Below are 22,027 nucleotides of genomic sequence, written 5' to 3'. Positions count from 1 at the left end.
ACCAGGCAATCAACTGAAGAGATGGAGCGGTGCGTCAATGTGGCCGCCATATTGGTGCAGGGAAACCATGCCAAAATGTTATTCCCTGTTGCTTGATTTTAGGATTTCTTTTGTTTGAACATCCAAGGGCAACATCAAATTCGGTCATTTCTTCCCATTAGAAAGGGTCAGAAACCCAAGGCAAGACAGCAGTACCTCCTCATATTAGCCCAGATGGAAAAATATGTCTTTACTTTATGACAGGATTAGTTGTGGGGTTATTGCCCCATTATGAGTCTTTGAGAACAAAATAATTTCCCTGAACGTTTTCCCTACATGTTTTCACCTCCCCGCTTCCTCTTTTTGATGAACTCAGACTGCGGCCAGCTTCCTTTTTCCAAATTGCTTCATTCTGTGCAGGTTTGTACTAAAACTGAGGCTCATGAACATATTGTTCGCTATCTCTGTGATTCAGTGCCGAGTGTGCTGAGCCGCTTCAGATGTCCGTTATCAAATGTTTGCTTGCGTTTGTGGCTCCCGATGTTTTGTCTTTACACTTTGTTTGCCTCAGCCTGACTTTTTTGCTTTTCTTCAACTTAGAGATTTAGTAATCTGCTTCAAACTGTTACTGTAAGTAAGATAAGGAGTGAAACATGTTGACCTCCTGAATGTTATCCTCATTTATTTTAAAAACTGACAGATGGGAGAGGATTGTTGCGGTCCGAGTAGGAGACATAATAGTTGATAAGTATGTAGGCGGACGAGGACATCAAACCCGCCTGTGATTCTCATCTCTGACTGTGTGAAATGCGAAGAAGCAAATCATGAAAGACGATGATCTCAGGGGCTGTTTATCAGAACTTGACAGAGGAAATGAAGCCTCCAGTTACCAGTAATCACCAGTAAATAAGAAATGTCGGAATTAAGACACTGACAGCAGGGAAACTGGTGCGGTTCTTTGTCAGTGCAGATTTGTAACAATCAGTGTGACTTCTGCCTGTGACCTCTGAGTGTGTGACTGAAAGTGATAATATCACAATCACAGATACAGGAAGTGGCAGGGCTATCTGGTGAAGTTGGTTTCCTGTTGTGGTTTCTCACTTCTGCCGTTGATTTCAGTTCACTAAAGACAAAGCCTTACACATCTTCTCACCAGGGATGAAAGTTTCTTTAGTGTATTTGTTCTCTTGCTTTAAACCAATGGAGAAATACTTCATTATGAGTAAGGGTCCTTTGTTAAATGAGCAGAGGTATTAGCAGCAAAATGTACTCAATGGATTAAAAGTAGAGGTGCTTTTTGAATGAATTATGTGACATTATTGGATTGTTACGGCATCATGTGAAAGTTGCATTTTATTGTTGAGAAATATAATGTGTAACAAATGTTTAGGTAGTTTAACTCAGTGGATTGTAACCTGATGGTCACAAATTTTTGTTTCCAAAGTCTTTGTTTTTTGTTAAATATTGGATAGTCGAACGGTTACTGAAATGAAATCGTGTGAGAAGTAAAAGTGGAACTGGAACTGTATCTAATTGACATTGGAAACATGACAACTGGTCTTCTTATGGAGTCACAAGCCAAAAAGGTTGGTTTCAACGTGATCTTATGATTAAAATACAGTCTTAACCTGAAAAATAACTTGTAACTAATCCCGTGAGCAGAGATGTGGACTTGAATCACATGGCCTGGACTCGGCTAAGACTCAAGTCACAAATTTGACAATTTCAGACGTGTTCACTTGCATATTTTTGGGGACTTCCCTGTATTGACTTGATTAGATCCAAGACTTTATGCTTTAATTTGAGACTAGACTCAAGACTTTCTTACTCTGACTTGCACTCAACTTTCTTGATTTGAGACTTGACTCAGGACTCGTCTGGGGACTTGGGACTAGTCAGTCTCAACTTGGGACTCGACTTGAGACTTGCCTGTCTTGACTCTGGATTTGACTGTTTTGATCTGGGTACTTGACTCTGGACAGTTTTTGTTTGAGGATGCCTATTAAAGATTATTTCGGTTTCTTCAGTTTGTTGTTGTTTACATGTTTCCATAATCCTCTGTGTACAGTTAGATGAGCTGACTGATTAAGGCCTTTTTATTCATTACTCACGCATGATGTCAGCGCAGCACTCACACCCACAAATTCAGTAACAGTGACTAATGTGTTTATAAGAAGCAAGGGCTCCTGTTGTACACCCTGTCTGGGAGAGTAGGTGGGAGGCCGCCATGACTAACCACGCTGCTGTATCACTGCTATTTCTGTAGCTGTGATCACCACCACTGTATTCCTGACATTTCACATGGATCTGCCTGATATTTGGTGACCTCTCAGAGTCACTGACAGTTGTGTGTTAATAAAGAGATGGTGTTTACATAGATGGAGCACTCCGCAGCTCATTTATACAGACGCGCCATTACCCTGAATGACACACAGTCAACACAAACACACACACAGAGAAAGGAAACCAGTATTTGCTGATTATGTTTTTGTGTGTCCACAGGAAGGACGCACGTTATCAGTTACGTAGGACTGCAGACAATGGCTCATCCATCCCGCTCATATAGACAGGCGTGTGTGTGTGTGTGTGTGTGTGTGTGTGTGTCTGTTCGAACTAAGGTCAGTAAGGTTAGTTACCGCCTTGAAAAGTGATTAAAAAAATCACAGTAATTTAGTTTCAGATTTGATTTTTTTTTTTGACTGGGGCAAGAGCAGACGTTCCTGTGTTTTCCAAATGTTGTCCTGCAGATGAAAAACTGAAACCCTAAAAATCAACATCTTGTTTGAATTAAAATATCATCACATACAGTAGGTTGGTTTATATTAGACAACAGTTATAGTTATCCCATCCCAGATTTGTTTTGCTTGTTTTTAATGAAGAAATACAGATTTTAGGATAGATTTAAAGACTTGTTATGGTGCTGCTCTTTTAAATGTGTTGGTGTAAGAGGGAAATAAAACAACAGACTTTTGTACTGATTTAATATTCAGGATGCAGAGCTGTGTGCGTGTGTGTGTGAGTGTGTGTCTGTGTGTACAGGGACTTGGCAGTGCTGCGTGGCATTCAGCACCTGCTGGCTAGAAATGATTTAAGGGACAATGTGACAACAGAAAACACAAATAATGCTCCTCTCACTCTCACTGTGTGAGAAACAAATATTTTTAATTCCAGATTGACAAGTGAGAGACAAATCCCATTTGTTTGCGCTGAACACCTGCAGTGTTATAGAGGGAATTGCACTTCTTGTTGTAAATAATTGATTAAACTACGATTCTAATAAGTTTATAGTTGTACAAGGCAAAATCAGTGTCTGATTCACTGAAAAGTACTGAGCACAATGTTCTCAGAAAAACATGCATGATGCCTTGATAATAGGCTATGAATAGGCAGATTATTACTTGACAAGGAGTTAAAAGTTAGTAAGAATTATGCTGATATAAAAAAGAGAATGTAAGTGTAATTGCGCTATTGCAGACCGTATAGACCAAAACAAGTAAGTATTCCCTGACTTATATTTATTTATTTTCTAACAAATCTGTCTGACAACATATCGAAATGCAGTAATATCATCAATAGGTCAATCAAAAATACTAGGAGATTCTCAAACTTCATTTTCTTTTTTCTTTATTTTGTTGCAGCCTTTCTAATATTATTTTATTTGAATGTAAAAACCTTCCCTGAGACTTTAGAAGAGGTTTTGTATAAGCTTGTAGCTCCCACCTCTCTTCGATAAGCTTTTGTTCACTTCATCTGATTAAAAGCTGGTAAAAGTGAAAGTGAAATGAAAAAAAGTGTGTAGATTTTTTTTCAGAATTTTCTTAAACAAAATCTTTTGTTTACTTAACTTTAGTAAAGTAAAATGTCCATAAATGTTAGTGTTAGAAACAGGCTGGAAGTTGGAATTAGAGTAACTGGAGCCATAATAAACACATATTGACGTAATGCTGCTCACTAGGCTACTTGATGTACTATTTTTATCCCTGCCGAGAAAAGCAGCGTCATGAATCACATCTATTGGGCCTCAAACGGTTAACAGGTTCGCGCGCGCGCACACGCACCCATCCAGAATGTGACGGGAGCGCGCAGAGGCGCACCGGGAACGCGAAGCAGAAGCAGATCAGTCAGACAGCAGGTCGGTCGGTGAGCGGAGAGACAGACCCGCACCGAGTACTGGCGATACAGCAGCAGACCTGAACCTTCGCCCTCTTCTCCTGTGGACTAACCTTACGGGAAGTTTTACTCAACAGCACGGACGGACGGACGGAGAGGGTCAGAAAGCCTGTCCACCATGTCGGGGAGCAGGGAGGAGGAGAGGAGGAAACTGGCCGACATCATCAACCACTGGAACGCCAACCGGCTCGACCTGTTCGAGATCAGCCGGCCCACAGAGGTAGGAGACCACCCCGGAGTAGCAGGAGAGGCCGCGGTCCCGCCGGGCCTCTCCTGGGTGAATGGGAGACCATAGGGCTACCACCGGCTGACACTTGGCTATGAAAATGTTGAAAGCCAAGCTGTTGTGGGCAGCGTGGTTTACTTGGTTTACTCGGTGGTAAGTCCCCGTACGTGCAAGGAGAGAATGGATGCCAAACTCCATTGAAAAATCTTGCGATTTTACTTTGTCGTAATATACACAACACAATGCGTTTAAATCAAATACATCTGGGAGATTCTACGCGACTCAACAAGCTAATAAAACACTTGTCCACATAACTACACCATGTTTGGGTTAAATAATTTATTCCAGAGACATTTCACACAAACGTAACGTTAGCTAGCTGCTAGCTACCACAACTGTATATTTGGGAAGTATATAGATTTATAGAAGGAGTAATTATCAAAGTTGACAACTTACAAAACCAACTTGTGCCCTGTGTATAATACGTATGCCGCATTTCGAGTGAATATAAATGATTTATGAATATCTTGAGGTGAAATGTGTACGTGTGCGATTAGAGACGGCAGCACTGAATTGCCAGATTTTGAATGGAGTTTGGCGTGTTGTCTCCCAATACAAGAGGGAACGGCACGTATCGGGGTTAGCTAGCTAGTTAGCAAGCACATTACCTGTAGAGCAAACATGAACCCTGACATTGTGTTACACAGAAGCAGCTTGCAAGTCCAATAAGAAGCATCCTTGTTCAATACACACTATTGCCTTTTGAATGGGGAACCAAAGTTGTAATAAATCCAGCTATGCCAGTGTTAGCACTGTGTACTGGTCGTGAAGCGGACTTGCAGCGGTGCCTGGCTGCAATGGCTGACAAACCCAGTAACACGGCGAGGTTGTTTGATACGCAGGGCAAATAGATAAAAGCTTAAAGTATTAGCAACAAGCTGGGTGTAAATGCTTACACCAGGTAGGGCGCTCAAAGCTCGGATGCTATCAGCCAACACAACACAGTCAGTGTCCCTGTCAGTGCCACACACACACACACACACACACACACCATGTCATGTCGTCCTGCATTGTCCTCACAGGAGCTAGCTTGATGCTTGCTGCCTGTTTGACCAGCAATAATTTGACCCTGCCACATATTGAGGAGCTGTGGTTTAATTAAATCTACCGTCTGGACCCAGGTTGTGGTTGTTTACTAACACCGTGACATGATAAGGAACTCCTCCCTGCAGGCTTCATGGAGCTTGCTAGCTACTAGAGAACTGCAAGGGCTGGGTGATGAATCCAGTCCCTTAAGGAGTTAGTCAATATCCATCTAACCTTAACCCTTAACTGGTGCATCTCATGCCTAAGTAGTTTTGATTTATTGCTGGGTGTCTGATTGCGTCAGCTGCAGTGTTTTTAGGCGTGTAGCCCCCCCCCCACCACCTCTCCTTGGATAAGGGTGTAGGGGGGCCACGGGGTCCCCTCTCCTCGTCTTGAGCCGATTAATTTATCAGGATTGGAGCTGGCCAGCCGTTGGCCAGGGTTGTGTACTGCTCACACAACCTCTCCATTCAGAGGGGAATGATTAACCCAGTCCAGAAGTTCTCAAGCCCGTAATTCCCTCGCTGTACGAGGAGCAGTGCTGCTGGAGACTGCTCATCGTTTAGTCCAGTAGAACATGATTAAATGTAAGCAGGTGCATGGCCATCCTTGCCACGCCACACCACACCCTCCCCATATGTCAGCTGGTAGAGCCCCCAAGCAGCACAAGTGTCCTTCACACTGTCTGGACTGTATAGCGTGTGAATCAAATATGCTCCATTTGTAATAAAACTTTACAGTATGATCTATGATTCACACTGATTTTAGATTTGGTTTACCACAAACACCCAGCAGATTTGATCTGTTTAATTTTCGGAATTTAAGACCAAACTGCCACTGAGACCGGTGAGATCATTCGTATGATTAGATTAGCTGTGGATGACTGATTAGTCTGGAGCAAAGGTTCTCAAACTTCTTAATCTTGCAACCCAAACTGAATAAGTCCTGCTGTGGGACTTACAGAAGGGCTCATTATAACATAACAGGTACTTGTCACGTGTGGACTCGCTGTAGGCAGAGTAGGCAGAAATTCAATAAACAGAAGGCTTGAAAGATGTGACACAATAGATGTAGTGGAATTCAGATGCAATCTCACCAACAGTTTGTTTTATTTGGATAAAAAGGTTGTGGGAAAGTTTACTTTGCTTCACTTTTGTCTCAGGTCGTCTCGGTTCACACTGATGCCAGAGAGAGGGCAGAAAAGATCATTAGAGATGAGATCAGTAGGTTAGGTTGGTTTAATAGTTGTCTTTGTGTGTTTTAACAGTTGTTATACACAATCGGCATTTAATTCCTACATCCAGGTCAGAAAATTGCTTTTCAGAATATGGTGGAATTGCTGCATGTCGTCTAAATATAATAGTCTCACTCACGTTTGAAGAGAAGCACCAAGCTTTTTTGGGATTGTGAGCGCAGTCTGCAGCATCTGCGGGAATCTTCCCCAAAACACAAGGTTTCACGTATATAAGACTTTGAATCTTGACAGCTGTTATCCAGCAGTTCATTGTGCATAACAGAAAAGTTGTTGTCAAGATTCTCCTGAATATATCTTTTAAATATAGAACACAGTAGATCCAAAGTGACATTTCAGGAACCGGTGGGCAGAATTCAAAATCGAGTTTCAGAAGGAAATCTTGTTTTTCATACCCAGCTATATATGTGAGGATATGTGTGATATGTCAGTGGGGAACATTTCTGAAACATAAGCAGTACATACTGACACACAGTGTCCAGGACAAGTAGAGCTTGTATACAGTGCAAGATAAATGTTAGAAAGTAGATGACTGTATCACCTTACATTCAGTCACTATGCACCCTCATCTAGAGATACAATTAGGCAGAAGGAAGTGACTGCAGTAGTGTTATAATAAGCAGGTAGGACAGTTTTAGACAGTGATTACATGTAACATTGTCGTTAATCAGACAGGTCAGATGTATATTATGTGAACACTTTCCCTGGCAGGGGCAGTTTGAAGTGTAGGTAAATAATGAGCACACTTCCTGTAGAAGTGTGACTTCTTGGATTAGTGCTGAATCATGTAAACCTGGCTGCATCTCTATCAAGAAAGTGTTTGAGTTTAGAGTTGAATCTGTTGAACTGCACCTTCACATTTTTCTCCTCAGTCCTAACCTTTCACTGTATAAAATATTGATGTGAAGTGAAGCTGGCATATAAATGCCATTCACTCTAATTCTTTATCATTTCCAACAGGGGGTGACTCATCTGATTTCAAAAAGAAGCCAATTGTATGTAAGCTTATGAGAAAATGATGCTACTTCTTACTTGATTTATTACATCAGCAAACAGTTTCCTGTTGAGTTTATGGTCTCAATTGATCCTTTCAGGTCATCTTCAATAAGGCATGAAGGTCATTTTATAAGTTATAGTCCGATTTAGACTAAAATAGATCAAACAGGCTATGATTTAGGGCTATTGTGATCCAATCAAGATGTCCTCCCCAGCTCCATCCTCTTTTCCAAATGTGGTCACTTCTGGCTTAAATAAACCATGATGGCAGCGTCGTGATGCCAAACTCGAGTCTATAAAATGTGAGTCTGCAAACCAAAGGGTGGCATGATGATGAGAGTGTCCCTGGTGCTAATTTAGATTATCTTTATTCCTCTTTTCATCTTAGCACAAGAGTAGCTGCCTCTATTTTAAATTTGGAATAGCTTCGTTTTTGTTCATCCAGTTCTCGATTGATCCTGCCGTGCACAAGGTCTTCACCACCACAAAATCAATTGCACTGAACACCAACCCTGCAAAATCTCTGCAGGCTGCCAAATATTAGCATATAAGGTTATGCATGAAGTTGTTTACTTACATCCACGCAGTCGCAAAGTGTCTGCAGGAGATTTAAACAACAGTTCTGAATCTAAATATGAGAGTTTTATAAGAATGAATACTTTAAATAGACTTGAGAGCTTTTAAGTTGCATTAATAATACATCCTGTTATATAGTTTCACTTCCAGTTGTCCACACTTAGAGATTCCATGCCTGGAAGACAGAACAAGGTTAACTCAGTCTGACAGATGTTTTTTTCTTTTTTTTTTTATCAGCTCGACTCAGCTCAAATGACCCAAACATCTTATCTTTAAATGTACTCTGTCCTGATACATCTCCAACCTTGTATTGCTTATTTATAGATTCACAAATTTTGATTGTCAGATTGTTCTGTTTTTCTCACCCCAGGTCTGGTTTTTCTGGTTACTGAAATGCTAGCATCTACAACCCAGGTCTTGAAATGTCTTGAATTTGTGTCACTGTAACCTGCAGGTCGCATCGTAAAAAAAAAATTAATGACGGCTTTGCCTGTTAGCGCACGGCGTGACAGAGTGACATGAGTCATATCTGAGAGGGAAGTGTGCAACTGAAGTGCACATTGCTGCACAACAAACAGAAGAGGCATGGAGGAAGATCTCCCACACCTTTTGCCTTAGTTAAATGGACTAAACCTCCAGTGAAAAGGCTGAATGTCAGGGGAATTCAGGACAACATGTAGTTTGTAGGTGAAAGACTCTACGGTTAAAAATACAACCTGCATGTCTCAATATAGTATATATAGGTGTATAGGTGGATAGTGTGTTGATGTATTGTGACATTTTCAGTTGGGCACCTTTACTGTGGCCGTGGGAGGTGGAAAGACAGAGAGACAGGGTTGGTTTGTAACCCAGTGGAGGAGCAGTACTGGAATGTTTCCTTTGCTCCATATAGGAGGTGGGGCGGGGTGGGGGGCAAACCCAGTAGGATGGCAGACAATGGAAGCAATTATTTTTCTTTTTCATTGGTTTTGCAGGTCCTCAAAGCCTCAAAAAGTCTTAAGAATAATCAAAATTTTAGCCCATAAAAATGTATGCTTTGAAGGGTCTCAGAGGTAATGTTACTTTCATGAAATTGGATTATCTTAAGTCTCTCTTCTAAATGTGTTTTGGGAAAAAAATTGTATTATCATGTGGTAGCAAAACTGCATATTGCAAACTGTGCAGCCCGGCCAGAAATGATTGGAGCACAACCAGTTTGCCAGCACCGGTGTGAAAAATGCATACAATTTCACTGGTCTTATAAAGTCTTTGAAAGTCTTAGATTTAATTTATTGAAACCTGAAGAAACCCTGCTTTCATTTCCAGTTCCTCCTCTCACTGTGGGTTATGATATTCTCAACCACAAACACATCAATTACCTTTGTCACAAAATGACATGAGTATTTTCTGAGAGGCTGAATTTGGTGTGAAAGGTACTTATTACCAGGAAGCTCATATCCACCTTCTTTCCAACTTCCTATGGGACCTTCATCCAGCATGTAAGCAGACTGACTGTGACATCAGCGGCCACTCCCTCTGTTTCCCTGCCGCTCAGGAAGCAGGAAGTGTGTGTTGTGTGGAGATAGTGTGTTTCCTGACGTGTAGGTGGAGTGATTGGGTTGTTTTCAGGGTGATGTTTGGTCAGATTTTCTTTTATTTCACCAGATTCATGTTTCCTGGAGAAACCCTTTTGAACTGTATTGTTGTTGGTATACTAAGAGATTTGTTTTGGTACAGCTGCTCGTCTTCGTTCTTGATGTTTATTGACATTACTTATCATGTTTTGTTCATATTTTTATTGACATTGCCCATAAAGTTTTATCTTGAAACTTTTATGCAGTAAGGCCCTAAACATCCTCATCTTCAGTTCTACTTTTTCTCAGATATTTTTTCTCCATGTTCAACTTCTGCATAATTAATATCACAGTCCCTTCGGTGGGTTGTTAGTGTTTTAAATTATTAATCTACATGCTTTATGTCAACTGCCTTGTTAATGAAATCTGTAACACCAGTTGACAGTGTGCAGGGGCTATTTCTTTATATTCCTTTTTTCTGGACTAGCAGTTGGTAATAAGGATGAAATCCTCTCTGCAATATATGATTTTATAAAGCATCATGTTGTCATGTAATGTAAACTTTCAGAACAATCTATTCACAAACTCTGTGGATTAAATAACGAGACAGCCCGTTAGTTTTTGTCTGATTTATTTAAATACCTGACAATTTGCGGTACTCCATCTAATTGATGTAAAATCAATACAAAAATCCAATATTGATATAATGCCAACTTGCACAGTGATGTGCAGCATTCCCCACAGCTGCAAGGAGATGGATGCATCAGTTTAAACAGTATTGCTAAATATTTGACAGTAGAGAAATTCATATTGCCATGCTGTAATATGTGATTATTTTCATTATCAGTTGATCTACCAGTCATTTCCACTGCTTTAATAAATTTTCCTAGGCTGGCTGCAAGCTGAAACTTAAAATGTGTGGCTATTTTGCTTGAGAAATGACTTAATTTTCCACCGACTAACTGGTTAATTGACTGTCGTTTGTTTTCAGCTCTAAATTGCTTGTATTTCGTCTACAGCTGCAACCATTGAATATTAGATTGAAAGAAAATTAATTACCAAGTACTTTGATAATCGATTAATTGTGTCAGTCATTTTTCAAACAAAAATGTCAAACATGTGCTGTTTCTAGCTCATCGACTGTCAGGATTTCTTGCTTTTCTTTGCCATTTATTGTAGTAAGAGTCAATTGAAGAGTCAAGATAAATTGTGAGAAGCAACCCTTATATTATCACATGGTAGATGTCAGTATGTTGTTCACCCCAATTTACTTGTCACTTCTTCTTCTACATGGCAGTCTATGAACAAAGATTACCTTTTTATTGATATAACAAAAAACACATTGTGCACTTAAGTGGGGTTTAGATGAAGGGAATTATGCTGTTTGTGAAATGGCATTGGACCGTCATGAAAGGTCAATGACAAGAAGTTGTGTACCTTTCTGATTAACGCTGTCACCGCTGAAGACTGTTGACTGTCTCGGGTCTGACTTTGACTAAAAGGTCAGTGTCGGCCTGGTGCGTGTACCTGTTTTCAGTAGCAGCTGGCGATAGTAGCAGCGTGTTTGGCAGTGGCACAGTGGAGGCCTGGTTAACAGATTTGCTGGCCTCAGCCACAACTTACAATACCGTGAGGTCACACACACATATACGCACACACAGTAACTGACCGGCCGCTCGGTGCATTTATCTCTGTTTGCATTGTCCCTCTGTGTGTTCATCGGACATGCCCTCCCTCCCTCTTTCTGTCTCTCCCTCATCATGTCATGTGGCCACTAGCTGGCTGCGTCACCATGGTAACGCTGTAGCCGTGATGAGCGCAGACTACAGGAGCTCTGCAAAAGAGGCCTCTCACTAACACACAGACACACACACACACACACACACACACACACACACACACACACACACACACACACACACACACACACACACACACACACACACACACACACACAGTAGTTGACAGGCTTGTAAAAGAAGACTGTGAGGGTATGATTATAGTGTGTTGGATTTATTGTGATGCAGCTCTGGATCTAGTGATTTGCTCAGTGCTGCTCTTGAGTCGGCTGAGTATGGCTAAACTATTGGTCTTCGTCGAGGTTTTGCTATTTCTAGACATGGTAAGGCTACATTTACACTTTCCAGGCTTGTTTTAAGATAAAAAAACACATGGGATTTGAGACAACTTCACAAGCCACGTCTGTTTTAAACATTCACCTGATTGCAGTCTGTCTTTCTCTCTTTCCCAAAAAGTGTATACAAGTAATATACAAAACAAAAGGTGCTCAGCAGAAGAAACATATATTGTTGAGATCACTCCTTTTCTCCCTCTGTAACATCTTGCTAGAATGTATCTCAAACCACGTGCTGATTTACAAGTGGGGTTTAACATGAATCCCCTGACAATGTGGCTACGTGGAGACCGCATACACTCTGATCACTCTGCTCATGCTGCTCTGTTTTATCTTTTACATTTCGTTATGGTTGCTTTTAGAGTAGAATTTCTGGACAGAGTGATTAAAGAAAAAGGTACATGAGTAACTCACTGTGTGAAAATGGGTGAAGGCTGAGTCGGATGTTAATGGAAAGGAGCTTGGAGCGTTATCTGGAAATATGTAAACACACACACTAGCAGGAGTAGAGCCCATATCTCTCTCATACTTGTATTATTCCTAGCTCTTATGTGTTAAGCCCTCCAGTCCCTTTGATTAACTGCCCACATTTTACTGAAGTACTTTGCTTCTTTAATCAGAAATCAGCTCAGGGCTCTTGAGAGGACAGGTCAGAAGTTTATTTTGTTCAGTTTCGTTGTTAATTTTTAATTTCAGCTGCCACTGCAGATGTAGTCACTCCCGATTTGACCTCGCAGACTCATGGATGCTCTAGTCCTAGTTTGTCTGCACTTCTTCCTCCACGCTCAGTGGTCCTGAGATAATTTGCGCCCTGCATGTGTCTGAGATGTGTCTGTCACATTTCATGGCTAACCTGTGTGTGCTTGTGAGTGATTTCTCCACAGCGGTCCATTACGAAGTAGGGTGAAAGATCACGACCACACCCCTTATAGCCTGTCCAGCAGAGTTATGACCCATCTCTATCACACACACGCGAACAGGTACACGCATAGATACACAGGCAGGTGGACTGACATGATTGGGTAAGTAACCTTGCAGCCCATTTCCATCAGCCAACCTCTGCTCAGTCATGTTCGATTCAGCTCGTTTAAGGAAGCTGTAGTGTTTGTCACTGGTTGGCATTTTGTGGTTTAAACTCTTAGTTAGCTGGGATTTCGCTGCTTGCTCAGTTATCATTTTCTCTCAGTCTTGACAGTTTGCTCCAGTTTGACAGCATGAATGGGAGGCAGTGATGTTCTTTGTTCTTAAATCCACATTTTTGTGTATCAGGATCCACTTTATGTTTCTGCTGGTGAGATCAGTATCTAATCTCGCTGGAGCAGCTGTAATTAATGCAGTTGGCCTCGCGATATTGGCTGCTGACTGTTAAAAAGAATGATGGGGTCATGCTTGATAGCCAGGATATTTATCACCCTTGTTTATTTTCAGCATGTTAGGATGTCCTCCTGTAGGGTGATGTAAGCTGTATGTGGGTTAGGTTTATCTGATACCTGATATTCTGTTTGTGTTGTTCCTACTACATCGTGATTTAATGTTGCTCCAGGATCATCATTGCAACCGAACTAAAAGTGATTAATCCTGAAGACGGAGCGAGTCGTGGTGGTTGATTGGGTCGATATTGGAGTTTGTGACCTATGTGGAACATAGCTTTTCAGTTACCTGTCATCATTTGCTCAGGTTTAGGCAAGTAATTGTTAGCATTGTTTCCCCAAGGTTGATGTGACTTCTTTGGAGCTGTGAATCTTCTGATTTTAGCTTTACGGTCTTCACTTCCACATTAGTGCAAGTACCATAAACCTACTGCATCGCGTTGTATCATTCTCTAGTTTCTGAAATAAAGCTCACAAAAAGAATCGCATGCCCATCAGTGAGATGTTTCGGATAGCCACCATTAGCTAAAAGCATTTAAGGACTGTGAAGTGAGAAGGCTGTAACACAATACGACTCCTGTCTTATTAAGATAAAATGCAAGGCTAGCATTTTATCTTAATACTTGGTAGGTCTACTTTCTGAACAGGCTGAAAATTAGTCTTTACAGACATCACAATGCTACAGTAGATGCATTTAACATTTTGACAGTGCAACAACATGAAATACAGAGAGAACAATCAAGTACATCGTGAAATACAGAGAGAGAGAGCAAGAGAAGGTGGAGTTATTGTGCTAATTTAACCATATTTAATATTATGATTAACATCATGAGAAAAAAAAACATAGTCCAGTAGAGGATAAGTGGAGAGAGCAACAAAAGTTTAATTTCAAAGCAAAATTTCAGAATAAAGGTATTTGAATGTACATCTTTCTGAATGTGAAGAATTTACTACATAATAAATAAAATACTATTTATTTCAGGCATTACAGGTGGTCACATGGGGTAGTTGGCCTCGCAAAATGGGTTTTGGACTGTTGGTCAGACAAAAGATTAACCGGTAGTTGTAGCTTTAATCTTTCCTGAAATCTCCACAGGCTCGCTTTTTGTTTAGAAGCAGGAGCAGTACATGGTGATTACTATGAGGCAAATACACATCTAATTGCAGGTAGTGTTCATTTTCAGCATGTGCCATCAAGCCTAACATTAGCTGCCTTAGTTACATAGTATTTATACACAGAGATCAGAGAAAACATCAGCAGAGGATTGATCCAGGCAATGCAAAACAGCAACTGAAGTATATACCAAACATAAAAAAAAGCTTCAAAAAAGCTTCAAAATCTGCTTACACAGTCTCTCTGTGTTGTGGTTTCTCAGTACAGAGTGGAGTACGAGAATTGATCCCAGTTACACAGAACTACACTGCACACTTTTTATTTACATTTGTTTATGTTGCAAACTTTATCAGATAATCAATGGTTACTTTAATTTACAGGTTCTTTAAGCCTTGAAGTAAAGTTGGTCATCTTGCAGAAACCTCGCTCTGCTTTGGCTGCAGGCAGTTAATTTTCTTAGATGGGCCGCCAAAATCTGATCAATATATGCATATAAGTGTTCCTCAAAGAAGCCTCCCTAAGCAGTCCAGAGTAACACATCAGCATGGTCTCTGTGTGTGTGTGTGTGTGTGTGTGTGTGTGTGTGTGTGTGTGTGTGTGTGTGTGGGTGTGGGTGTGGGCCTGTGCGTTTGAGGAGCTTGTGAGGATCCAACTGGGTAATATGTCACAGTTTTAAGGGATCCTACTGGTCATGGAATTCCTGGAATGCAAATGGAGTTTTGGGAAGTGCATTCCAGACGGAGAAGGTCAGGTAACTCGATAGACTCTGTGGAAATGTAGGGAAATTTAACAAAGTCAGATATGTATTTGTTTCCAGCAAGATTTAAACAGTAAAGATCTTTCAGTGAGTTGAGATGTTGAGGAAAGAGAGACAATCGGGGAAAGTCATGGAAGCCTCTTGGAATTCACATTAAGGCCCCAGTGGGAGTTTCTCTCTCTCCGTGGAAGCACCTGTGGTTCATAATCTCGCTCTCTCATTGCTCACTCTGCCTCTGTCAAACACACATTCCTTCTCTGTGATTTGGCCTCTCTCTTATCTATCTTTTCTCTCTTTCCTCTTGTTCTAAAACAAGCATTGTATTGTGTGTGCTCAGCAGAGCAGCCCGCCCTAAAAGCTGAGTGTGTGTGTGTATGTGTGTGTTTGTCCTGGCCAGCCTGTCAGACCGTGTTAATCCCTCCGAGGCCTGGCTCACCTCCTCCCTGCCTTGCCCCTTTTTTCTCTCCTCCGGCCTCCATTGGTTCGCGTCGTCCTCTCAGGCAGCTGATATGCTCTCCTCCCTGTCAGTCATTGCCCACTCGCCTCCCTGCGGGCCAATAACACGGGAGGTAACCCCCCGTTGACCTCACAGGATCAGACAGCAATCAGGAACCAATGACTGTGAGTGTTTAGCAGCGCTCGCTGCCGGCTCCCATGGTGCTTTGCGGCAGATCAATGTCTAAGTCGTGGCCCACAAGGAGGGAAAACAAGGAGGGACGTGTCTGTGCCATTACTGGCAGTAGAACCTATTGTTTGCCACATGTTGGCAGTTTGCTTGTGGTCAGAGGGGGGCTGCAGAAGGGGCCGCAAGCAAAATATTAGATTTGGGTGGCTGGTAAATAACAATCCACATTAAAAACAACTTTATTGTACTGTTGCATTTCTTGGTTTATTTCCTTTTATATTTACAATAAAGTTTACTGCAAGAAAGTGTTTGAGCTATCTAAAATGTTACTGCCAGATTGTCAAGACCTTTAAAATTAAAGGGCATGTGCAACGGTCGCACAAGAAGAATTTATTATAAAAGACGATGTATAAACAAAATGCTTACAAACCTTCTAAATTACTAGTTGGAGTGCATTTATGTCAACAAACTCAGATTTGAGTTGCTTTTTTGGCCATAGGACCTTCTGGAAACTTGAGTTGCAATGATAAGTTGTCCTTTTCGATTAGTCTGTTGACAGATAAATAATTGGCAACTGTTTCAATAGTTAATTATAATTCTGCATACAAAAATGGCAGACAATGCTGCTTTTTATGCCTTTCTCTATTTTATATCATAGTAAACTGAAAATCTTATTAGAATTAACCGAGGATGATAAATCAAGTAATTGACAGTAATCATAGTGAAAAAAATCTGATCCAGCCCTGGTAAAATGATCTGAATGGGAACTTTGTAAATCAGTACTCAGTACTCAGTACTCAGACATCAGTGGTTAGATTTGAACAAACTACCAGTAGTGTACCTTCAGACCTCAGCGTTTTTGCAGCATTTTACAAGTTAACCATCAGGGTTCAACTTAGATCACATGTCAGGGTGAAAAATTGTTTTGATCTGATGTTTTCCGACCCATACATAGCAGTCATGTACATCCAGATACTGTTCAAGGCAAGTGCTGGACCAAGAGAAGATGAAAACAAGTGTGCTGAATTGTAGCTTCCTTTGGTGAGATTTATTAGCACTTCAACACATTCAGCGTTTTCAGTGTTTTCCCACCAGTTATTGGGACAGGTTGAATGAGGCCAGTGTGGAACATTGGGTTGCATTGTGATATCTGCCTGGATAAACTACTGTCCAGTGTAAAATATTCTTGATTGGTTAAACCTAATTACCAGCAGAACAAGCCCTCCGCAAATCACACACATGCACACACTGAGCTGTACTAAACAACAACAGAGCACACAAGTGACATTCCACAGTTTTTAAGACTGGGACCGCAGAATGTTTGGCTCAGTATGTGTGTGTTGAAATGTTTGCTGGTTTGGTGTCGCTGGTCTGTGAAAAGAATCAACATACCAAACGTGTGACAGCAGATGTGCAGAAGGACTCAACTGGACTTCATGTTCTCATGATTTCTTTGGGAAAAAGGAGTTTGTTTAAGCTTACGCTAACTGCATTCACATAAACATTTTGTTCTGCTTTTGTTGATTGAATTAATGCACACACATGGAGGAATGTACATATGTGTGCATTTTTGATAATGCATGATGCATAATGCACGAGAGTTGTTGCATAGTAATAAGTCTACAGAGAATTATTATCAAAGTGTCCTTGCTGTGTTTTAGTATGTTTTAGCTCATCTTTTTGTGTTAATAGCCATTTGTGTTTACTGTTGATTTTCAGTCTTACTTTGTAGCTTTTGGCTGTGACCACTTTGCTATTTGGTGCTACATATTGAGTGTATAGTGAGTTTATCAGATAGTTAAAGTTGGAGACTAGCTGGTGAACATAGTAGAGTGTTTAGCAACTAAAGAGCCAGGAAATGGAGGTAACCAAAGAAAGGCTAACAGGATAGTAATCATTGGACTTGGATTTGCTGAGTGACAAGAAACACAACTCTAAATAAATGTTAGTGTTGTTCTGTGTCTGCTATAGGTTAGTGATTATTCATTTAACCGATTAATCATTGAAATGAACAGCTCAAACATTTGCTGGGTTTAGCTTCTGAAATGTGAAGATTTGCTGCTTGTTTTGGTCTTTTTTTCATAGTAAATGACACCATAAAAACTATATGAGTTGATAATATGACCGTTAGTGTCTTGTTCTTGTTTTGCTGTCCCTGAACTGGCCATAAAAAGAAAAAAACAAAAACTAATGCCACTTTTACTAAAAAGCAAGTGTACACTGCAGCATTTTTCCAAGCAAGCACTTAACATTTTGCATCTCATCCAAAATGCATTTTAAAATTCAGTGTTATTTTATATACCCAATCTGAATGGACATCTTTCAGGTTGAATTAAACCAGAGCTCCTTTTACTCCCAAGTTAGCAAAGTAATACAACTTACTGTCAGAGTAATTTAGTCCAACTAAACTGAGCAATCTATAGCTAACATAAACAGCCTCTGGGAGACAGTCTAATCTTTTATTTACTGTTTGGCAGTAAAGTAGCTTGGCACATATTTTTGAGACACCATCAGTGTTTGTCAGAGATGAACAGCCAGCAATCACTGCTGCAGCCTAAAGTAACATGAAAGCGGCCTGTGTGTTTGTCCTGGCTTCACTCCTCTCATCTGCTGGTTGTTACCAGACCCCCCAGTGGAGCTGCACCCTGGCCTCGCCCTGTCTCAGCTCAGCCCCACCTGCCTGGAAGGGCCTGCTGGAGAATTCAAACCAAAAAGTACAATAATATAATACATTGTGAGACCTCAGTGGGCCGGGGACTTCCCTCCTCACTGCTCCACCCGCTCATGTTTGTTGATCTTAGCTGTCCACCCCGTTTTCGTAAGAATGGCTCTGACACGCACACACACACACTCACACAGTTACACTCACAAACACACAGCAGTACAGTGGTGATGTGTGACTGGGGCTGACATCACCAGCCCCATTCACACTGCCGCTCGCATGCAGGGATCCTGCGCCAATTCTGCGCATCCTCCTCTGTGTGAAAGTTTCAGATGCGACGAGGGGTGAAATTTCTCTCCCGGCGCTGATCCGCCTCTGGAGGTTGTATCAGGGCCGTATTATTGGTGAACCGAACCAGTGTGAATGGATAAGCTGGTGGCATGGAGCGGGGACGTGTTGGTTGTGCAGACTGATAACTGACTCAGCTTAATAAAGAGAAATTTCACACAAAGCAATGTTACATGATCAAACAACAGTAACGTAGTAACTGTAACTCTGTGGCAACTTATATGAGGAAAAAAATACCGCAGATAAACATGGAGAAGTGTCTGTCCTCCTGCCCGTCCTACCAACTATTCGTCATATTTCTGCCTGAAAAACAGCGTCTGTCGCAAGCAAAAAACTTTAACTCACGGAGTGTTTGTGATGAAAATAAATCACCGCGGCTGTGAGACTTCAGTGAACTTTCCCCCGGAAAACAGCCTCCGTCCCTGCACGTGTCAGACAGCTTCCAGTTTACTGATGGCGATCATTTATTTATGTAATTAATTTATGTAATTATGTCCCTCTCGCTCTCTTTGTTTGCCTTTTTGTGTGTTGTTTGAAAAGCACTTTGGATCTCTGTGTCAAAAAGGTGCTATATAGATAAAGGTTTACTCACTTATTTAGCTTGAAAACACACCAATGTCAACATCATGACGTGTATTGTCACTCCTCTTTAGGAGCCACGGTGCTTTCTGTGTGAATTACAAAGCGGTTCATCTTTAAGGCGGAGATGTTTCATATTGTGTGAATCACCAACAGCGGAGAACTGGCAAACCACTGCTACGCAGATAATGTGGCGATGCTGTGTAAAAAGGGCTACTGACATAAGCCTAAAGAGAGAGAATGTTTGGTCTTCTATGTGTGTGCACCTGGGAGGTTGGAGTTATGATGCAAATCTCTCTCAAGGAACAGAAAGAAAATAATTCGTTTGAAACTTGTCTCTCACAAGCTGTGTTTCCACTCACATATTTTGTGTGCTTTTTTGCAATATTACTAATAAAAATGTCAATGGAAAAGGCATATTAAATGGTCGCAATTTAACAAAGAACACTTTACGCTTGCTTGAAGTGGCTTTTGCAAGTAGAAAAAGAGGATGTTGTTACTGCCCTCAGGGTCTTCCTGAGCATTACTGTAGATCCCCAATCCAAAATCAACGTCCCTTGTACATGGTTAAGGAATCTGGTTTTGTTTCTTGTTTTTTCTTCTCCTTTGAGCTTTATTGGTAGTTGGCAAACTTCTGTTGATTCCAGTTTGTGACCTGTACTTGTTCTTGATTACAGCCATGTGTAACATAACGTATTCTGCCATCTTCTCGTGTGCCCCCCCAAGCCAGTGGACGGAAACATGTCTAATACTTATTTTTCTTTCTTTGTTATATTTTAAAATGGGATCCGAAATAAACGCGTGCCAGGGATTATTCGTTTAGCAAGTAAAACACGGAGGGCTGTTGGCAGCTAAATCTGCTACTTCTTCTATCTTTGACACTGTAGCCATCACTGTTGATAAGCTATTTCTTGTGTAACCAATCAGATAGTGATGTGGGCAGGACCACAGAGTGGTGACCTCAGAGAGAAGTAGCTATTTTTTAAAATACATTTAATCCTAACCCCTATATTTAGCTGACGTCAACCACTCACAAGTTAGAAGTATGATGATTTTTAAGTTGATTCGAATAATTAAGCATGTTGAACCTTCAAATTAACTCTTAAATATGATCCTTTTTTACATCTAATAGAAAAAAGTCTGAGTTTTATCCAGGCTTGACTGATCAGAGTTTTTGTTTAACATTATGCCTCATTATATCCAAGAATAATGCTGATATAAATGCATATTTGATTATTTGATTGCAAAAGCAACTTATTATTTTTGCTGGAAAAAAATCTGCCTTTCCAGTTTCCCTGATGTAATTGTGTGTGACCTGAGTGTGTTTGTAGGTGTGTGCAGAACGGGATGGGCTGCAGTCCAAGCTACTGTTCCTGGTCAGTTGTTTGTCCAAGGAGGTAGTGCCTGATGCAGCTGAACTACATTATCCATCAGTGTTGCAAGTGGCAGAATATACCACAAAATGCTGTTGATACCAGGCAATTTAGCCAACCAACGGAAAGTATTTGAAACTTTTCTGTGACGGACTGCTGGAGTAAATCCTGCACATGTGGAAATGAGTCTCTGTCCAGGGCTTCTCCTGCTCTGAGTTTTCTGGGTTTTTGGGGAAGGCCAGATGATGTCACCTGCTAATTTGGATACTTGTGGCATCAGTTGCATCAGTTTCAGGACATCTGCGACTTTCATCAAGACTTTTCAAGGCTTTCTGAATGCTAGTTAGAAATCCACCCCAGACATTATGATGACAGTCAGGTTTTAAGACAAATAAGCTGTCTTTTTTGTGTTCTGCAGAAGTTTTTGAATCCACTCAGACACATTTTCAGATCCTGCTAAAACACTTGATATGTATTGCAAAGATCAAAAACCTTTGTACAGTCTTCCCTTAGGGTGCTCGCTTTAAGGGGCAGATTGATGGGGAATTTGTCTGATTTCAGATTTTTAGGGTCAAAGTCTGTCCATCATACAAATTACATTCATAGTTTCACTTGTTGGGAGTAACATAGCACATTTTCCATAAGGCCTCTGAACATAAAGAATCTGAAAGTGAAGAATTCTCTAATTACATTTTCTTTTGGGAGAAACACGGTTTGTTTCTTTATGATACAAAGGTGTTTGACAGGTTTTTGGTCTAGTGACATTTAGGCAGCTGTTGATTAAAACAGAACTCTGTTGTTCAAGTTTAAAACAGAAATAACAGAAAATTAACTGCAAGCTATTTTTTATAATCAGTTAATCATCTATTAACCAAAAATGCAGAACATGCTGGTTCCAGCTCATTAAATGTAAGTATTTGCAGATTTTCTCTGTTTTGTATCTTTGTAAATAGAATTTTTTTTGGTTTGGACCTTTGATCAAACAAAACAAGCAGTTTGAAGACTATCCTTGGCCTCCATGAACTTGCGATGGGCATTTTCGTAATTATCTGACATTTTGCTCAGATAATTTCAGTTTTTGCCATCTAGTTGTGCTTTGGAGCAGTGTTTTCATGAGTGGGCCCCTTTCTTGTTTCTGTTGTACACATGTGCAAGCACACAGATGACAAAATACACATTCTGTCTACCAGTGTCACTCTTTTCTCGTGATCAAAAATGATGACGATA

The 22,027-nt window shown here is 40.8% G+C and overlaps 1 protein-coding gene across 16 annotated transcripts in view; it reads left to right on the top strand.

Annotated features, from left to right (window-relative positions):
- The first annotated feature begins 4,076 nt into the window (after positions 1–4,076).
- The window catches only part of afdna (afadin, adherens junction formation factor a), a 105,609-nt gene continuing 87,658 nt past the window's right edge, over positions 4,077–22,027 (top strand). For all 16 annotated transcript variants that reach the window (XM_037086491.1, XM_037086503.1, XM_037086501.1 and 13 more), the window contains exon 1: positions 4,077–4,369. In XM_037086491.1, the coding sequence (XP_036942386.1) occupies positions 4,268–4,369 (102 nt within the window). In that variant the 5' untranslated portion in view covers positions 4,077–4,267. The remainder of the gene's footprint in view (positions 4,370–22,027) is intronic.

The sequence above is a fragment of the Acanthopagrus latus genome, chromosome 22 (assembly GCF_904848185.1).
Source record: "Acanthopagrus latus isolate v.2019 chromosome 22, fAcaLat1.1, whole genome shotgun sequence".
Taxonomy (NCBI): Eukaryota; Metazoa; Chordata; class Actinopteri; order Spariformes; family Sparidae; genus Acanthopagrus; species Acanthopagrus latus.
The sequence above is the reverse complement of the archived record's forward strand: the minus strand, read 5'-3'. Positions and strand labels throughout refer to the sequence as shown.